A 16,575-nucleotide genomic window follows, 5' to 3' on the forward strand; every position below is an offset into this window, starting at 1 on the left:
TTTTGTCTACTCCCAGAGCCTTGTTTCGACTTAGGTCTTTTAGTGCTCTGTCAAACTCTTCTCGCAGTATCATATCTCCCATTTCATCTTCATCTATGTCCTCTTCCATTTACATAATATTGTCCTCAAGAACATCGCCCTTGTATAGACCCTTATATACTCCTTCCACCTTTCTGCTTCCGCTTCTTTGCTTAGAACTGGTTTTCCACTCGTTAGAGACCTGAAAATGCAGTCCGTAAGAGTACTAAATGTGTTAAAATGTATAGAGCACATGAGTCTCCTTCAGTTTTATGGTGCCTTTGTGCCATCTCTGCTTGATTAGGGAACATGGTGTATGGGTATTTAAAAACATTTGCATTGGTACACCATGTAGAAATTAGGCAGGCCACTGGAGCATTCAGAACCAGCTCCACACCAAGACTCTGTGGTATTAGGGATGAATGGATAGAGGCTCAAGAACTGGCAATTGGTAAGAAGACTTGTAGGAAGCAGCTGTAAGCTGCCCAAATAATAGGGTTCATCAGCTCTCACAGTTCAGTAGAGAGAAGTCTCTCACAGACATAGGTGAGAAAACTTATAACAGATTTGACCTGTAAACAGGAAAACCCAGATGTGAACTGTCAAAAGAAAGAGACTAGGACCGAGTGAGGTGGCGCAGTGGTTAGCACACTGGACTAGCATTCGGGAGGACGGCGGTTCAATCCCGCGTCCGGCCATCCTGATTTAGGTTTTCCGTGACTTCCCTAAATCGCTCCAGGCAAATGCTGGGATGGTTCCTTTGAACGGGCACAGCCAACTTCCTTCCCCGTCCTTCCCTAATCCGATGATACCAATGACCTCGCAGTTTGGTCTCTTCCCCCGAAATCAACCCAACCCAACCCTAAGAGACTAGGCTACTGCTGCTGGGTAATGGCCATGGGGCAGGTGTAGACCCTCAGTTGGAAACAATTCTAACGACAGAATTCTAAGTCACCAACATTTTCAAACACTAATACCGTACTTGGTCATATGACAGGAAATATAGGAGCTTTATGTATAGAATCCTCAAAGGAAGATTATGTATTAACAATGGGTGCTACCAGCAACATTATGTACTGGTACAGGAGCAGAGTCTACAACATAGATGGTTACCTGAAATTCGTAGCACTGTTGACCTATTTTGCCAATCCGCCCTTTGTGTAGGAGCTTAAACATCATGGTCAGATTAAAAGTGCTGTCACTGGCAGTGTGGTTTCAGTTGCCTGAGACTGCAGTCATGTGTGTGTGTTGCGTTTGCGCGCAGGCGCGCGCGCGCGCGTGTGTGTGTGTCGTTTATTGTTGAAGAAGGCCTCAATGGCCGAAAGCTTTGATTGTGAGAGTCTTTTTGGTGTGCCTATCTGCGACTCAGCATTTCTGCTATATGGTGAGTAGCAGCTTTCTTTTTCATAATATTGTTACATTCTATCCTGGATTTTCCATTGTTCAATTTTAATGAATGCTGGTCATCGGACAAACGAATATATTCGTGGATAGAGCGAAGAATAAACAAGTGTTGGGCGAAGAAGTTACTTCTCGCAGAAATATATCAGCGTTGAACAAACGTGAACTAATGCAGCTATCATATTATTTACAATACAATTCTTTATTTGATAGACACGGAGACTTGTCAGATATTTCAAAGACTCTACATACTATGTTTCGTTAAACGTCTCTACAATGCTTCTCCAATGATTCGAATGGCGAAAGAAATCATGTGTGTCGTGTTCTGAGTTGCAAGGGAGAAGTGGCAGTCCGAGAAAATTTAGAAAGTAGTGATTGGGCGCCAACAGTGAATTCTATTCCGACTGTCAAGCCAACCGGTAGTGTTCCGTGCAAGCTGGGAAGTACATCTACATCTACATCTACATTGATACTCCGCAAGCCACCCAACGGTGTGTGGCGGAGGGCACTTTACGTGCCACTGTCATTACCTCCCTTTCCTGTTCCAGTCGCGTATGGTTCGCGGGAAGAACGACTGTCTGAAAGCCTCCGTGCGCGCTCTAATCTCTCTAATTTTACATTCGTGATCTCCTCGGGAAGTATAAGTAGGGGGAAGCAATATATTCGATACCTCATCCAGAAACGCACCCTCTCGAAACCTGGCGAGCAAGCTACACCGCGATGCAGAGCGCCTCTCTTGCAGAGTCTGCCACTTGAGTTTATTAAACATCTCCGTAACGCTATCACGGTTACCAAATAACCCAGTGACGAAACGCGCCGCTCTTCTTTGGATCTTCTCTATCTCCTCCGTCAACCCGACCTGGTACGGATCCCACACTGACGAGCAATACTCAAGTATAGGTCGAACGAGTGTTTTGTAAGCCACCTCCTTTGTTGATGGACTACATTTTCTAAGCACTCTCCCAATGAATCTCAACCTGGTACCCGCCTTACCAACAATTAGTTTTATATGATCATTCCACTTCAAATCGTTCCGTACGCATACTCCCAGATATTTTACAGAAGTAACTGCTACCAGTGTTTGTTCCGCTATCATATAATCATACAATAAAGGATCCTTCTTTCTATGTATTCGCAATACATTACATTTGTCTATGTTAAGGGTCAGTTGCCACTCCCTGCACCAAGTGCCTATCCGCTGCAGATCTTCCTGTATTTCGCTACAATTTTCTAATGCAGCAACTTCTCTGTATACTACAGCATCATCCGCGAAAAGCCGCATGGAACTTCCGACACTATCTACTAAGTCATTTATATATATTGTGAAAAGCAATGGTCCCATAACACTCCCCTGTGGCACGCCAGAGGTTACTTTAACGTCTGTAGACGTCTCTCCATTGATAACAACATGCTGTGTTCTGTTTGCTAAAAACTCTTCAATCCAGCCACACAGCTGGTCTGATATTCCGTAGGCTCTTACTTTGTTTATCAGGCGACAGTGCGGAACTGTATCGAACGCCTTCCGGAAGTCAAGAAAAATAGCATCTACCTGGGAGCCTGTATCTAATATTTTCTGGGTCTCATGAACAAATAAGGCGAGTTGGGTCTCACACGATCGCTGTTTCCGGAATCCATGTTGATTCCTACATAGTAGATTCTGGGTTTCCAGAAATGACATGATACGCGAGCAAAAAACATGTTCTAAAATTCTACAAGAGATCGACGTAAGAGATATAGGTCTATAGTTTTGCGCATCTGCTCGACGACCCTTCTTGAAGACTGGGACTATCTGTGCTCTTTTCCAATCATTTGGAACCCTCCGTTCCTCTAGAGACTTGCGGTACACGGCTGTTAGAAGGGGGGCAAGTTCTTTCGCGTACTCTGTGTAGAATCGAATTGGTATCCCGTCAGGTCCAGTGGACTTTCCTCTATTGAGTGATTCCAGTTGCTTTTCTATTCCTTGGACACTTATTTCGATGTCAGCCATTTTTTCGTTTGTGCGAGGATTTAGAGAAGGAACTGCAGTGCGGTCTTCCTCTGTGAAGCAGCTTTGGAAAAAGGTGTTTAGTATTTCAGCTTTACGCGTGTCATCCTCTGTTTCAATGCCATCATCATCCCGTAGTGTCTGGATATGCTGTTTCGAGCCACTTACTGATTTAACGTAAGACCAGAACTTCCTAGGATTTTCTGTCAAGTCGGTACATAGAATTTTACTTTCGAATTCAATGAACGCTTCACGCATAGCCCTCCTTACGCTAACTTTGACATCGTTTAGCTTCTGTTTGTCTGAGAGGTTTTGGCTGCGTTTAAACTTGGAGTGGAGCTCTCTTTGCTTTCGCAGTAGTTTCCTAACTTTGTTGTTGTACCACGGTGGGTTTTTCCCGTCCCTCACAGTTTTACTCGGCACGTACCTGTCTAAAACGCATTTTACGATTGCCTTGAACTTTTTCCATAAACACTCAACATTGTCAGTGTCGGAACAGAAATTTTCGTTTTGATCTGTTAGGTAGTCTGAAATCTGCCTTCTATTACTCTTGCTAAACAGATAAACCTTCCTCCCTTTTTTTATATTCCTATTAACTTCCATATTCAGGGATGCTGCAACGGCCTTATGATCACTGATTCCCTGCTCTGTACATACAGATTCGAAAAGTTCGGGTCTGTTTGTTATCAGTAGGTCCAATATGTTATCTCCACGAGTCGGTTCTCTGTTTAATTGCTCGAGGTAATTTTCGGATAGTGCACTCAGTATAATGTCACTCGATGCTCTGTCCCTACCACCCGTCCTAAACATCTGAGTGTCCCAGTCTATATCTGGTAAATTGAAATCTCCACCTAAGACTATAACATGCTGAGAAAATTTATGTGAAATGTATTCCAAATTTTCTCTCAGTTGTTCTGCCACTAATGCTGCTGAGTCGGGAGGTCGGTAAAAGGAGCCAATTATTAACCTAGTTCGGTTGTTTAGTGTAACCTCCACCCATAATAATTCACAGGAACTATCCACTTCTACTTCACTACTCTCAAGGCATACAGATCTTTGCTTATTATTCTAGAATTTGGTAAATTAATATAAATAATTTCAGCAGACGGTCTTCTGTTTTTTACTGAACAAATCTCGGTACTTTTTTATCCTTCTGTCTACTAGTATATCGATTGTCTCCAATAAACGTACCTCTGACGGTAAATTCGACCTTCATATGTTGCCTACAGTGCAGCAATGACATCAAGATTTTAATTTGATCTTCGTCGTTACATCAGTGTTGAGGTTGGTGGGGTGTTACTTAAGAGGGAAGGTGCTGATAGGTGCTGTAGTCAGATTGAAGTTATTTGCTAAGGTAGTGAAGGATACTCGTGAGCCATGGACCAACCTGTGAAGCTGTTTCGTATGGCTGAAGTTGCGAAGTGCAATGACAGTAAACAGACTTATATTGTGATACACAATGCTGTGTACGACGTAACTGCCTTTTTAAATGAGGTAACTTCATTTTTGTTACTGAAAGTGTGTGAAAATGTTTTTAGTTAGCCTTTTCAGTTGCCTACCTCCATTCTTCAGTCTCATACATGTCGCGTAAAATAGAAACATCTGTCTAAATTCGTAGGAGTTGGTTTATTGCTATCACTCAAACTTTCAGCGTAATGCATATGTCGATGTAGTTACTGATCCTGTAAGTGTGCTGCTATCATCCCTGTAACCTGTTCGTCGTCTGTGTGATGTTCAGTACCTCCATGCTTTAAGACAGATCCGGTTGCCAGTGTTTGAGGTCAATTTATAATTGACTCAGATTTTTGTTATGAGAGTGGCCAGATTCTGAGCGACGGATGGCTTGATACGAGATCAACGTACATAAGTGGAATACAAATGTTGTTACCTTTTGTGTGTGGAAATTGCGTTGGTTATTTTTTTTTGCCTGTTCTACGTTCAACAACTGAGCGAAGAATCTTTAAATATTATTGCAGTTTAATGTTTAGTGTCCGCGAATCCAGTGAAGACAAGTTGAAATGTCATCAGTAGCAGACTGAAGACTATCTTAGTTAGTTGTTAGTTACGTGTTCCACGAAGGTGGATCCTCAGTTAAACAAGATACTCATGAGAAACACTCGATCTGCAACATTTCAGTGTGTCGCTCTTCTCAAGTCCCATGCCCGCCTTAATTATTGACTTTTAACTTTGCGAGGCCACTTTGGTGCTGTGACTTTATGGACCTGAGCTGAAATACATATTAGCCATTTCGTTGGCAGCAAAATAAGATTCTGACATGAATAGAATCACCGTCCAGATTTTCAAAAATATTATATCTGGAATATCTCATAATACAGTGACTTTATGGGTTGATAACGCTGTTGGTACCGTTATTGCAACTAGCTTTCAAATAAAAATAGTTTCGTTGAGGCGTGGTATGGAAGAATTTGCTTCAATAAGTTAGTGAATTAACATTGTTGATAAAATGCAGTAAAACCTTGGGAAGGAGGAACTTCTGTAAGCAATTATTTAATATGAAAAAAGCTTTTTCAGATTCGAAACTGAACACTATACCCCCCCTCCATTTTTACATCTGTATTTCTTAGCTTTGTCGGCAGTAAATGTTAGAATTATTTTTCTTAGGCAGTGCCCTGTTGCTTTCCTTCAGATCAACAGCTTGTATCAGTACAAAGTAGAGAACTATAAATAGGTGGTACATACTGTGTACCTTCATGCACGTGACTATTTAATTCTGATTGACAGTAGTTCATCTACTGAAGTTGCTGTTACTAAATAGTCTTTGACTAGGAAAAAATGTGGGTACTGAAATGTAGTGGTTATAATTTCATACGATCGTTGCATCAAAGTATTTGGCATGATAGGTAATGAATGAAGTCATATTATTTATACACATTGTACATATAGTGGGAATAATAGCGCACAGTTTGGCCCCATAACATTATCATCAATCAATAAATTAAAAAGTGCTAATTTTATGTTTGTGCTGTGTGCAATCTGCATATTAATCTTTTCATAAAGACTGTGATATATGTATTTATTTTTACAGCACCCAGGTGGTGAAGAAGTTTTATTGGATCAAGCTGGGAAAGATGGTACTGAAGCATTTGAAGATGTTGGCCATTCTACTGATGCAAGGGACATGATGACTAAGTACAAAATTGGTGAACTAGTGGAGGTAAGCAAAAATTAATTTGAAGCTCAAATTTTCATTCTAATGTATAGATTTGCAACAAAATCTTTCTTATTCTGTTTTTAGGAAGATCGTGTTGAAACAAAAGTAAAACCTCCAGTGAACTGGGATACTGATAAGGAAACGAGTAACAGGTAATGGTTTGATATTTTTGTGGACATATCATAGAGACTGTAGTGGTAGTACTTGAATATATATACTGCTCTGCAGCAATGAGACACGATGCTTTCCTGATTTCTGCCATGTTGGATAGCAGTTACGGTGCCAGACTTCATATGGTATGGAGTTTCTTATTTACTGTGTGTGTGTGTGTGTGTGTGTGTGTGTGTGTGTGTGTGTGTGTGTTTTGTTTGAGAGAGAGTGCAATATCAAATTGCAATTTCATACTACTTAACACACATACCTCACATGGAACTTTTTGTTGCAGTTCTTGGAAATCGTGGATCATCCCTGTTGCATTGGGAGTTGTGGCAACAATTTTGTACAGATCATATTTTATAGCACAGGGTCACTAACCCTAATGTACCTTTTCATATGAAGAAATGGATGGATGTTTAAAATATACAAGGGAGTTACTTGTTCTTCATGGAGATAATTTAGTAGAATATCCAGTGAAGAGTGAGTGAGCGTTTCTGAGAGTATCTGTAACAAACAATAAAAAAAAAAAAATACACAATATTCCATGAAGCACAGAGAAGCCAATGCAGTGTTTAAATTTTGATTCTCAGGTTAAAATGTTTTTAGTAATTTGCTGTTTCAAAAGTTGTGATGAACAAATAGGTTATGACACTTCAGTACATTTTTCCATAAGTAACTTTTTAGGCTGTTATTGTGAGTTAAGGCTATCTTAGTGTGAACCTTACAAATATATCAAAATTTGGGACTTAATATACTCTTGTGATTATTTGGAACTCCTGTTGAGATGACTTAAGTCAGTAACAGTATTTGTTTACGGCTGCATAACACTTCTGGTACAGCCGTTCCATTTTATTTTGGTGTGATTGTAATTATTAAATATTTTGAAGCATAATGCAATGATTTATCATAATATTGGCTTAAAGAAACCCAGACCATTCAAATTAATTCTTCATGAAATTATTTGGTGTGCATATTGTTTCAAATCGTACCAAAGAGTTTTCTGAAGTCTGTCTTGTTAATTAGTTTTGGCTTACAAAATCATCTGAAAATGGCTGTATAAGCAAAAGAACTTATTATTAATATAAATAAATGCTACAGCACATTTGTTTTCATTCATTAGTATGAAACAGTTCTTCTGAGCAGAGATAAAAAGAAATTTGTTAATATTTTTCAATCTGTTAAGACGTAGCACTCTGTTGCACTAATAGTGATTGAAAATAGATAATGGAGATAGGTATTCACTGATCGTAATATTCACTATTGCAGCTGAAACCAGACAATGAAATTGTAGGAGAAAAGTCACAAAGTATGCCAAAATATTTTTAACAAGACTTGGATGATAAACAAAGCACACAAAAGGAGCTGTGCAGTTCACACTGGTTAATACTTAGTTAAATCCACTGTATTAAGTGCATTTTCCTCTCAAAAGGTGTCATTAGTTTTTCCTACAATTATCTCATGATCTTTCATTATCTGTGGCTGCATCCAAATAGTATTTAAAGAGTCCTTAATATATTTAATGTATTTAGATAAATGTTGTGGAATTTGCGTATTAACATCTTTCACTGTACTGCAAATGTCACAACAAGAAAGACTATTGTAATAATTGTAATAAGTTAGTGTGAGATGAAAACTCTGTATGAATGTAGCCATATTTATGTTTAAAACTGTGGCATGATAAAGATACCTTGTGTGAAATCCATTATTGTAGATGATAAATACAGCTCAGGCAGCAAGGAAAGACTGTGTGCATTAGCTGAAATCTTTGAAGATGTAATTGTTTTGTATTATTCATGTGAATATGCCGAAGTGTTTTGGGATTATGTGAGGTAATGGTTTGTCATTAAATTCTATTAAATAGAATGACTGAACACTTTTGCAAAGCATTCTGCAGAGATTTTTTCTGAAGTTCATTCAGACTTGTGCTTCCTATATATTGTAGTGTGTGTGTGTGTGTGTGTGTGTGTGTGTGTGTGTGTGTGTCACTTTGGGAACAACATGATTTTTTGGGTGCAGCTGACTAATGTTTAAGTTCTTAATGCATTTATCAGAAATCATTTGAAAGTTTGTAGAGACTATGGGAATTGTTAAATAAAATATTATTTTATTCATAAAACTTCAACCTTTTCTTGTCATTACAGAAGAAAAAGTAATTTAGTTTCACTTTCAGATCTCTAAAAGAAATTGATTTTTATGTCCTCAGTCTTCTAAGATATTAATTTTATGTTGTACCAGCTTTGTAAAAACAAAATCAGTGGCATGTTCCCTTGCATGATATTGTCTTTAATCTTTAAATTTGAAGTTTTGGTGCATCACCTGAAGAATGAAGTAACTAGATTCTAAAGTCTCAGTAACAAATTAACATATTAGATCCCATGTTTCTGAGTATTAAATTGTTTTATTAGCTGTGTTGACATGAGATTTTCCTTTGGGTACACACTGAGTTAGTTCTGGGAACACAGAATGATACATTGTCCTGAAAATTTAGACTTGTTTGGAAACAGTGCTAAAATTTGATAGTTGTATCACTGCTAATTAGGGGCCTTGAGTTGCACTTGGTATAATTGTTTTGCTTAGATAGTACTTTAAAATTCCCATGTATATTCAGTCCACTTTTATTTTGTGGCAGTGCTTTTGGTAAGTTTCTTCTTGACATTTGACATATTTTGACTAGATGTGCCACATCCACCAAAATTTTACAAGCTTAGTTAAAAAAAAATATGCATAAGTTTCCCTTCACTCGAGGTATATTAATCTTTGTTGCTGTTAAGTCTTTGCAAACACCCCTTAATAGTGCAGTTTATTTTAATACTCTTTCATTTGGAGAACAGAACTTTTTCAGTGTTGCTGGTCTAAGTATTTCATATTGAGATGCAGAGCAATTCCTTAGAGCAATATGCTTGAGGACAGGTAAGATTCTGGAGAGATGGGCAGGTTACATTGAGTCTCTGCAGGCAAATCACCAGGAAGCTGATGACTTACAGAAATGAGTTTGTGGTGATGCATGTGTAGAACTGGAAATATGGCAGGAATCCAGACTGGAGAGGATATACAGCTAAAGAAAATATTTGTGAAAGTGTAATTAGTAAACTTTTAATGTGAAAAGGGAGGGAAAATTAGACTTTTTACCCCAAAACTCGGAGTATCATACAAACATACATACATAATTGCAGCTGGAGTCATAAGTGATACCTGAAAAGCATCATAGAGGTCTTTACTGTGAGGTAGTATTTAAAAGTGTAAATTTACAGTATCTTAACATGGATGTTCTTGTCTAAAAATAAAGTAACAAAACTTGGAACAGATAATTACTTAGGCCTCACTGTGTATTGGTGTTAACTCGCAGAGCACTGTTTACATTGTGAAATGTGCAGTGAGGCACTGACTAGTCCTTGCTGGCCAGCAATGGTATTCCATGAAACAAAACATTTTTTCCCAGATCTATGCATTTTACTTAAAATTGTATACTTCCATTCATCTATAGGTGGCATCTGGTAGCATTAAAGTTGCTTTTATTGGCACTGGTTTCCTTTGCTGTCTGCAGGTTGAGTTGTTTCACAAGAATACTGTTGTAATTATACACAGAGTTAAAATGGCTTTTTACATCCTTATCCCACGTAATAAGATTGTGACAGATGGAGGTAACTGCTTTCTGACACAAAAAGTAACAAAAATTAGAATCGTGAATTATGCAGAGAATTTTCTACCAGACACCACACTGCCAAGAAACTGATGCCCTTTCTGTACTGTGACATCAAAGTGAGTGACTGGCTAGCCGAGTTGCAGCAGTACCTGTGTGGACTAGCTTGAGCACCGGCAGTGTAACATATTAACTGCCACAAGGTGCAACTAGAGCTTTGTCATTTGTTGCTATCAATTGAGCAGAACATGTGAAATTTGAGTGATCAGCTCACATACTTTTAGAAAGTAATTATTGATGATCAAAAGCCTTAGTGGCACTAGAGTTCTTATTTAAGAGGCAGGGTATTGTTGGTTTAATGTGTGATGTACTTTCCTGAGGATGTTTTAAAAGATACATTGGAGTGTCAGTGTACATTTGAATAAATAATGGGATCTTGATGTCCACATATAACTGCATATCCTACGTGTTTGTAACAAAGGTTGCTGCAATAGTGTGTTTACCATTTCCCGAAGAAGATCCATGTGCATCTGTCCCATGGAGGTTCACATTTCTAAAGTGTTTTGCCCTTCACTGGGTTGGAAAGTTTCCACAGTCAAAAAGTTGTCTGTATTTACTTTGCAATTATGACATATTCAACCAGTGTACTTACTGAACATGAACTGTGCATTCAGTAGTCAGTAAAAGAATGTGGGAAAAAGTTTAGGCCACACTGGTTTTCCTTTCAGATGTTTAAGAGCTCAGATATTCTATGTAACTATGTGGTGTACAGTTTGAAATTATAGTAGCAGCATGAACAACTGTCACCATCTAACCACACATCAAGGGAATTGAGAGCATCAAACCTTAACCTTTTAAAGTGACAAAAGGAGATTTTTCAGCACAACAGTGAAATACATCAGTAAGTAATCTTTGGGAATAAACCTGCTGAATTTATTATGTATTTTTTTAAAATCTTCCCTGTGGTGCAGGTTGGTGAATATTCACAATAATGAATCTGGAGGAAAACCAGTCTATTTAGTAATACCAATTGTTTGAGAGTGGTGTGTGTGTGTGTGTGTGTGTGTGTGTGTGTGTGTGTGTGTCAGTACTTGTCACCACTATTTGTCACCATCACTTAAATGGTTAATATAGTCATTGCGTATCCATGTGGTTCAGTCAACAAGTCTAGAATTACCTGTGAAGTTTAACATATGAACTTCTGAGTTCTTGAAACTGGCATGGGTGGTGGCTGAAAGAAAGTCATGTTGTCCCTGATAGAAATGTCTAGGTTGAACTCCCTCTCCCTTCCAAAAATCTTTCTCTTCCACCCCCAACCCCCCTTGTGCAGTTTCTGAAAATTTTGTAACTTGTGAAGCATGTTCAATAAAAATAAAGCATTATTGAAATACTTAAATGAACTGTATAATAGCGTCATTCAAAAACAAACGAGCCATAGGCTGTTATATGGAAACATCTGACAGGATTGTAATGCCATTGTGTACTTTAAGAAGTTGTGGTTTCTATACAAGCACTGAGGCCCCACACTCGCTATTCGTGAGTGAGAGTGTGGTGCACACCCACCTGACGACTGAGCGGGCACATGCACGTGTTGACTGCCTTCTGCAGTGCTGCAAAGGGTGAAATGGAGGCTTCAAAAGAAGAGCAAAGGGCCGTAGTGGGTTTCTTTACAGTGGAAGGACTGTGGGGAGCGGTGATTAATCGAAGAATTGCACGTAAGTATGAAGCGCGCTACATGTTCATTGCAAGGGTGAAGATGTGGCATAAGCGATCCATGGAAGGAGCATCCTGTTGGATAAAATTTTCCACAGAACGCACCAATAAAATTTCTGCATTTAGAAGAGAAAGTTGCTGATTGAAATTTCGTGAAAAGATTTCACCGCAACGAAAAACATTTGTTTTAACGACTGCCACCCCAAATTGCTAACGTAATCGTGGTACTCTCCCCCGTACCTCGTGATAGCATAAAATGAGCTGCACTCCTTATGAACTCTTTCGATGTTCTCCTTCAATCCTATCTGATACAGATGCCATACTGGTCAACTATGTTCCAAAAGAGTACATAGAATTGTAGTCTAAATAGTCTAGATTCCTTAAAAGGTTAGCTAGGAAGTAGCTATTAAAAAGGAAAATTGATAATTTGAAGTGGGAATAAGTGAAGTCCAGCAGCAGGGAGAACAAATCTCTGGTCAGGTATGCACAACGTTATTAACACAGAATGGGGTGGGTGGGTGGGGGAGATGATGGTAAGTGTTCAGGCAGTTGAAGGAGACGCAAATTTGTGATGCTTGATTAGAATTCGATTGCAGGAAAAAGAAGACTAGAGGAAATGAATGAATGAGGAAGCAACCTAGTAGAATTCTGTGTAGAGCGTAATTTAATCTTTTTTTTCCTTTATTGTTATTTGAATACTTGAACAATCAGGTAGCCTGTCAGCGGCATGGTACGCCGCTCTTCAGCCATAATGTTAACAATAACAGTACAAGAAGGGAGAATTAGAATTAACATAGTGACGGGCAAAAAATAGTGGTCACAGATACACAAAAACACGGAGCCGTACACACTCGACGATAACGACACTGGAAACACGTTGGCACGGCGCACATAACACTGATGAATCCGACGGGACAAGTGAACGTAGAAGTGTGACGGCGGACACTAAAAACACAAAACGACGTTACACACACGAGACACTGATGGCGATGATCTTCGGCACGCGAAAGTCCACGTAGCGTGTGCGAGTCCGGGGACCTGCCAAGAGGGGTGAGGTGGAGGAGAGGGGAGAACAAGGATGCCAATGGCTGAGGAAATGGAGGGAGGAGGAGAGGGACAGGGGAGGGGAAGCCCGGGGGAGGAGTGGGGAGAAATGGAGGAGGGAGAGAAGGGAGGGAGGGTGCCTAGAGGAGCAAACACAGGAGGAGGGTGGGAGGATCAAAGTTGGTAGGAGGGGTAGATGGAGGGGAGGAGGGCATCAGGGAGAGGGAGCTGGCGGAAGCCACCTTGGGAGAGGGTAGGGAGGGTGGAGAGATGGAGACCGGGTGGGACGTGGGAATACAGGCGCAGCAGCAGGCGGGGGTGGGAGAGGATCGGGGAGACTAGCGGGTGAGGAGGATTGAGTTTGCGAGAGGTGTACAGGATCCGTATCCTTTCAAGGAAAAGGAGGAGGTGGGGGAAGGGGATGAGATCGTACAGGATCTGCCTGGGGGAGGGGAGACGGGTGCGATAGGCGAGGTGGAGAGCATGGCGTTCAAGGATTTGGAGAGATTTATAAAAGGTAGGGGGGGGGGGCGGAGATCCAAGCCGGATGGGCGTAACAAAGGATAGGGCGGATGAGGGATTTATAGTTGTGGAGGATGGTGGAGGGGTCCAGACCTCACGTATGGCCGGAGAGGAGCTTGAGGAGACTGAGTTGGGAGCGTGCCTTGGCTTGGATTGTCCGGAGATGGGGAGTCCAGGAGAGGCGACGGTCGAGGGTGACGCCAAGGTACTTAAGGGTGGGAGTGAGGGCGATAGGACGGCCATAGATGGTGAGATAGAAATCAAGGAGGCGGAAGGAAGGGGTGGTTTTGCCTACAATGATCGCCTAGGTTTTGGAGGGATTGACCTTGAGCAACCACTGGTTGCAACAAGCGGTGAACCGGTCAGGATGGGATTGGAGAAGGTGTTGGGAGCACTGCAGGGTGGGGGCAAGGGCAAGGAAGGCGGTGTCATCGGCAAACTGGAGAAGGTGGATGGGGGGTGACGGCGGCGGCATGTCCGTCGTGTACAAAAGGTACAGAAGGGGGGAAGAGGATGGAGCCTTGGGGCACACCGGCGGAGGGAAAAAGGTGTAGGAATCTGTGTTATGGATGGTGACATAGGAAGGATGGCGGGAGAGAATGGAGCCGATCAGATGGACGTAGTTAATGGGAAGGGCGAAGGTTTGGAGCTTGAAGAGGAGACCGGAATACCATACGCGGTCATAAGCACGTTCGAGGTCCAGGGAGAGGAAGATTGCAGAGCGGCGGGAATTAAGCTGGTCAGAAAGGAGATGAGTGAGGTGAAGGAGAAAGTCGTCGGAAGAGAAGGACAGCCGAAAGCCACACTGGGTAACGGGAAGGAGGCGGTGCTGGCGGAGATGCTGGTAGATGCGTCGGGTGAGGATAGATTCTAGGACCTTGCTGAAGACCGAGGTAAGGCTGATGGGACGGTAGGAGGAGACGGCGGTCGGCGGTTTGCCAGGTTTAAGGAACATTAGGATACGGGAGGTTTTCCACAGGTCGGGGTAGTAACCGGTGGACAGGACTATATTGTAGAGCCTGGCCAGGGTGGAGAGGAAAGAGACAGGAGCTTCACGAAGGTGACGGTAGGTGACACGATCGTGACCAGGAGCGGTGTTGCGTTTTGTGCGGAGTGTAGCAATGAGTAATTTAATCATTGCCAGCACTTTGCTTAAGAATCATGTAAGAAAGTTGTACATGTGAAAGAGACCTGTGGCCACTGGAAGTTTTCAGATTATATAATGGTAAGGCAAAGTTTTAAAAACGAAATTTGAAACTCTTAAGACATTTCCAGGGACAGATATGGACTCTGGCTGTAATCTACTGGTTTCGAACTGCAGAATAAAACTGAAAGTATGTAGGAAATTTAGGAGATGAGACCTGGATAAATTGAAGCAATCAGAGGCTGTTGAGAGTTTCAGAGCGAGCATAAGACAACATTTGACTGAAATGGGGGAAACAAATACAATAGCAAACTTATGGGTAGCTTTGAGAGATGAAATAGTGAAGGCTGCAGAAGACTGCAGGGGGCATTGAAAATTTAATTGATGAGAGGAGAAGATATAAAAATGAAGCAGGTGAAAGGGAATACAAGTGTCTAAAACAGATAGTCACAGAAAGTATATCAATATTAAGGACGGGGTAGAGTACAAATGCAAGGTTCCGGAAGCATACATAAGTGGAGAAAAAATAGGTGTGCCTGCAAGAAAATTAGAGACGTTTGGTGAAAAGAAAGCAACTGTATGGACACGAAGAGCTCAGATAACAAAGCAATGCTATGCAAAGAAGGGAAAGGTGGGAGGAATACACACAGTCCAGTCACATTAGGGTGACCACCCACCATTAGCCTGAATAACCATCTTTTGCAGTGCAGGAAGAGAGTCAATAGGGTACTGACAGGCATGTGGAGCCATGCAAACTCCAGTGCCATGGCCAGCTGCTCTAGGTTTCTCAGTTGAGTATGTTCAATCCCGCATCCGGCCATCCTGATTTAGGTTTTCCGTGATTTTCCTAAATCGTTCCAGGGGTTCCTTTGAAAGGGCACGGCCGACTTCCTTCCACGCCCTTCCCTATTCCAATGAGACCGATGCCCTCGCAGTTTGGTCTCTTCCACCATACAACCCAACCCTCTCAGTTGAGTATCCATGGCACGAACAGCCCAGTTGCGGTGGTCCCACAGATTCTTGATTGGGTTTAAATGCAGGAAGTTTGGTGCTCACGGTAGTAAGGTAAACTCATCCTTGTGCTCTTCGAAATATGCACGTACACTGCGAGCTGTATGACATGTTCCATTTTTCTGCTGGTAGGTGCCATCATGGTGAGGAAAAAACAAACTGCGTGTAGGGGTGGACATGATCCCTGAGGAGAGATGTACACTGGTCTTGATCCGTTGTCCCTTTCAGAATGACGAGATCATCAGGGAATACTACGAAAACATTCCCCAGATCATAACGACCCCTCCTCCGATCTTGAGTCTTCTGACGATTGCTGCTGTGCCATACACAAAAATGGCCATCTGTCTGATGGAGCATAAAATGTCATTCATCGGAAAAGACAACCCTTTGCCACTGAGTGGACGTCCAGTTGCTATATTGGTGGACAATCCCAACCTTGGTTGCTGATGAACAGCAGTCAGCATAGGTGTATGAACAAGGTGTCTGCTGCAAAGGCCCATATGCAGTAACATTCACTGAACAGTCATTGAGGAGACACTGTTGGTAGTCCTTTGGTTCATATGGGTGGTCAGTTGCTCAACATTGCACAGATATTCGCCCACACACATCTCAATAGCCACCGTTCGACCTAGTCATCTATGGCCTGTTGTGCACCACAGCTGGCTTGGTGCCAGTTTTGGATAGCGCCATTTTGCCTTGCATGCAGACAGTTTACAAAATTAGCTTTTTCAGAAATGTTTCCAGCCCTGGTCCAGAAGCCAATGATCATG

At 41.5% G+C, this 16,575-nt stretch overlaps 1 protein-coding gene across 1 annotated transcript; it reads left to right on the plus strand.

Moving 5' to 3' along the window:
* The first annotated feature begins 4,661 nt into the window (after positions 1-4,661).
* On the plus strand, positions 4,662-7,271 carry LOC126471488 (cytochrome b5). Its single transcript, XM_050099694.1, has 4 exons — positions 4,662-4,897; positions 6,450-6,578; positions 6,660-6,727; positions 7,021-7,271. The coding sequence occupies exons 1-4, from the start codon at positions 4,781-4,783 to the stop codon at positions 7,106-7,108; spliced, it is 402 nt and encodes a 133-aa protein (XP_049955651.1). The 5' UTR covers positions 4,662-4,780; the 3' UTR covers positions 7,109-7,271.
* The last annotated feature ends 9,304 nt before the right edge of the window (positions 7,272-16,575 follow it).

This window comes from Schistocerca serialis, chromosome 3 (assembly GCF_023864345.2).
Source record: "Schistocerca serialis cubense isolate TAMUIC-IGC-003099 chromosome 3, iqSchSeri2.2, whole genome shotgun sequence".
In the NCBI taxonomy this organism is placed as follows: Eukaryota; Metazoa; Arthropoda; class Insecta; order Orthoptera; family Acrididae; genus Schistocerca; species Schistocerca serialis.

What these genes read in the sequence shown, in the direction of transcription:
- LOC126471488 (XM_050099694.1), top strand. Translation starts at nt 4,781, where the DNA reads ATGGACCAACCTGTGAAGCTGTTTCGTATGGCTGAAGTTGCGAAGTGC. An exon ending in TAACTGCCTTTTTAAATGAG is followed by an intron (nt 4,898 to 6,449) that starts GTAACTTCATTT and finishes TTATTTTTACAG; the next exon opens with CACCCAGGTGGTGAAGAAGT. An exon ending in GATAAGGAAACGAGTAACAG is followed by an intron (nt 6,728 to 7,020) that starts GTAATGGTTTGA and finishes TTTTTGTTGCAG; the next exon opens with TTCTTGGAAATCGTGGATCA.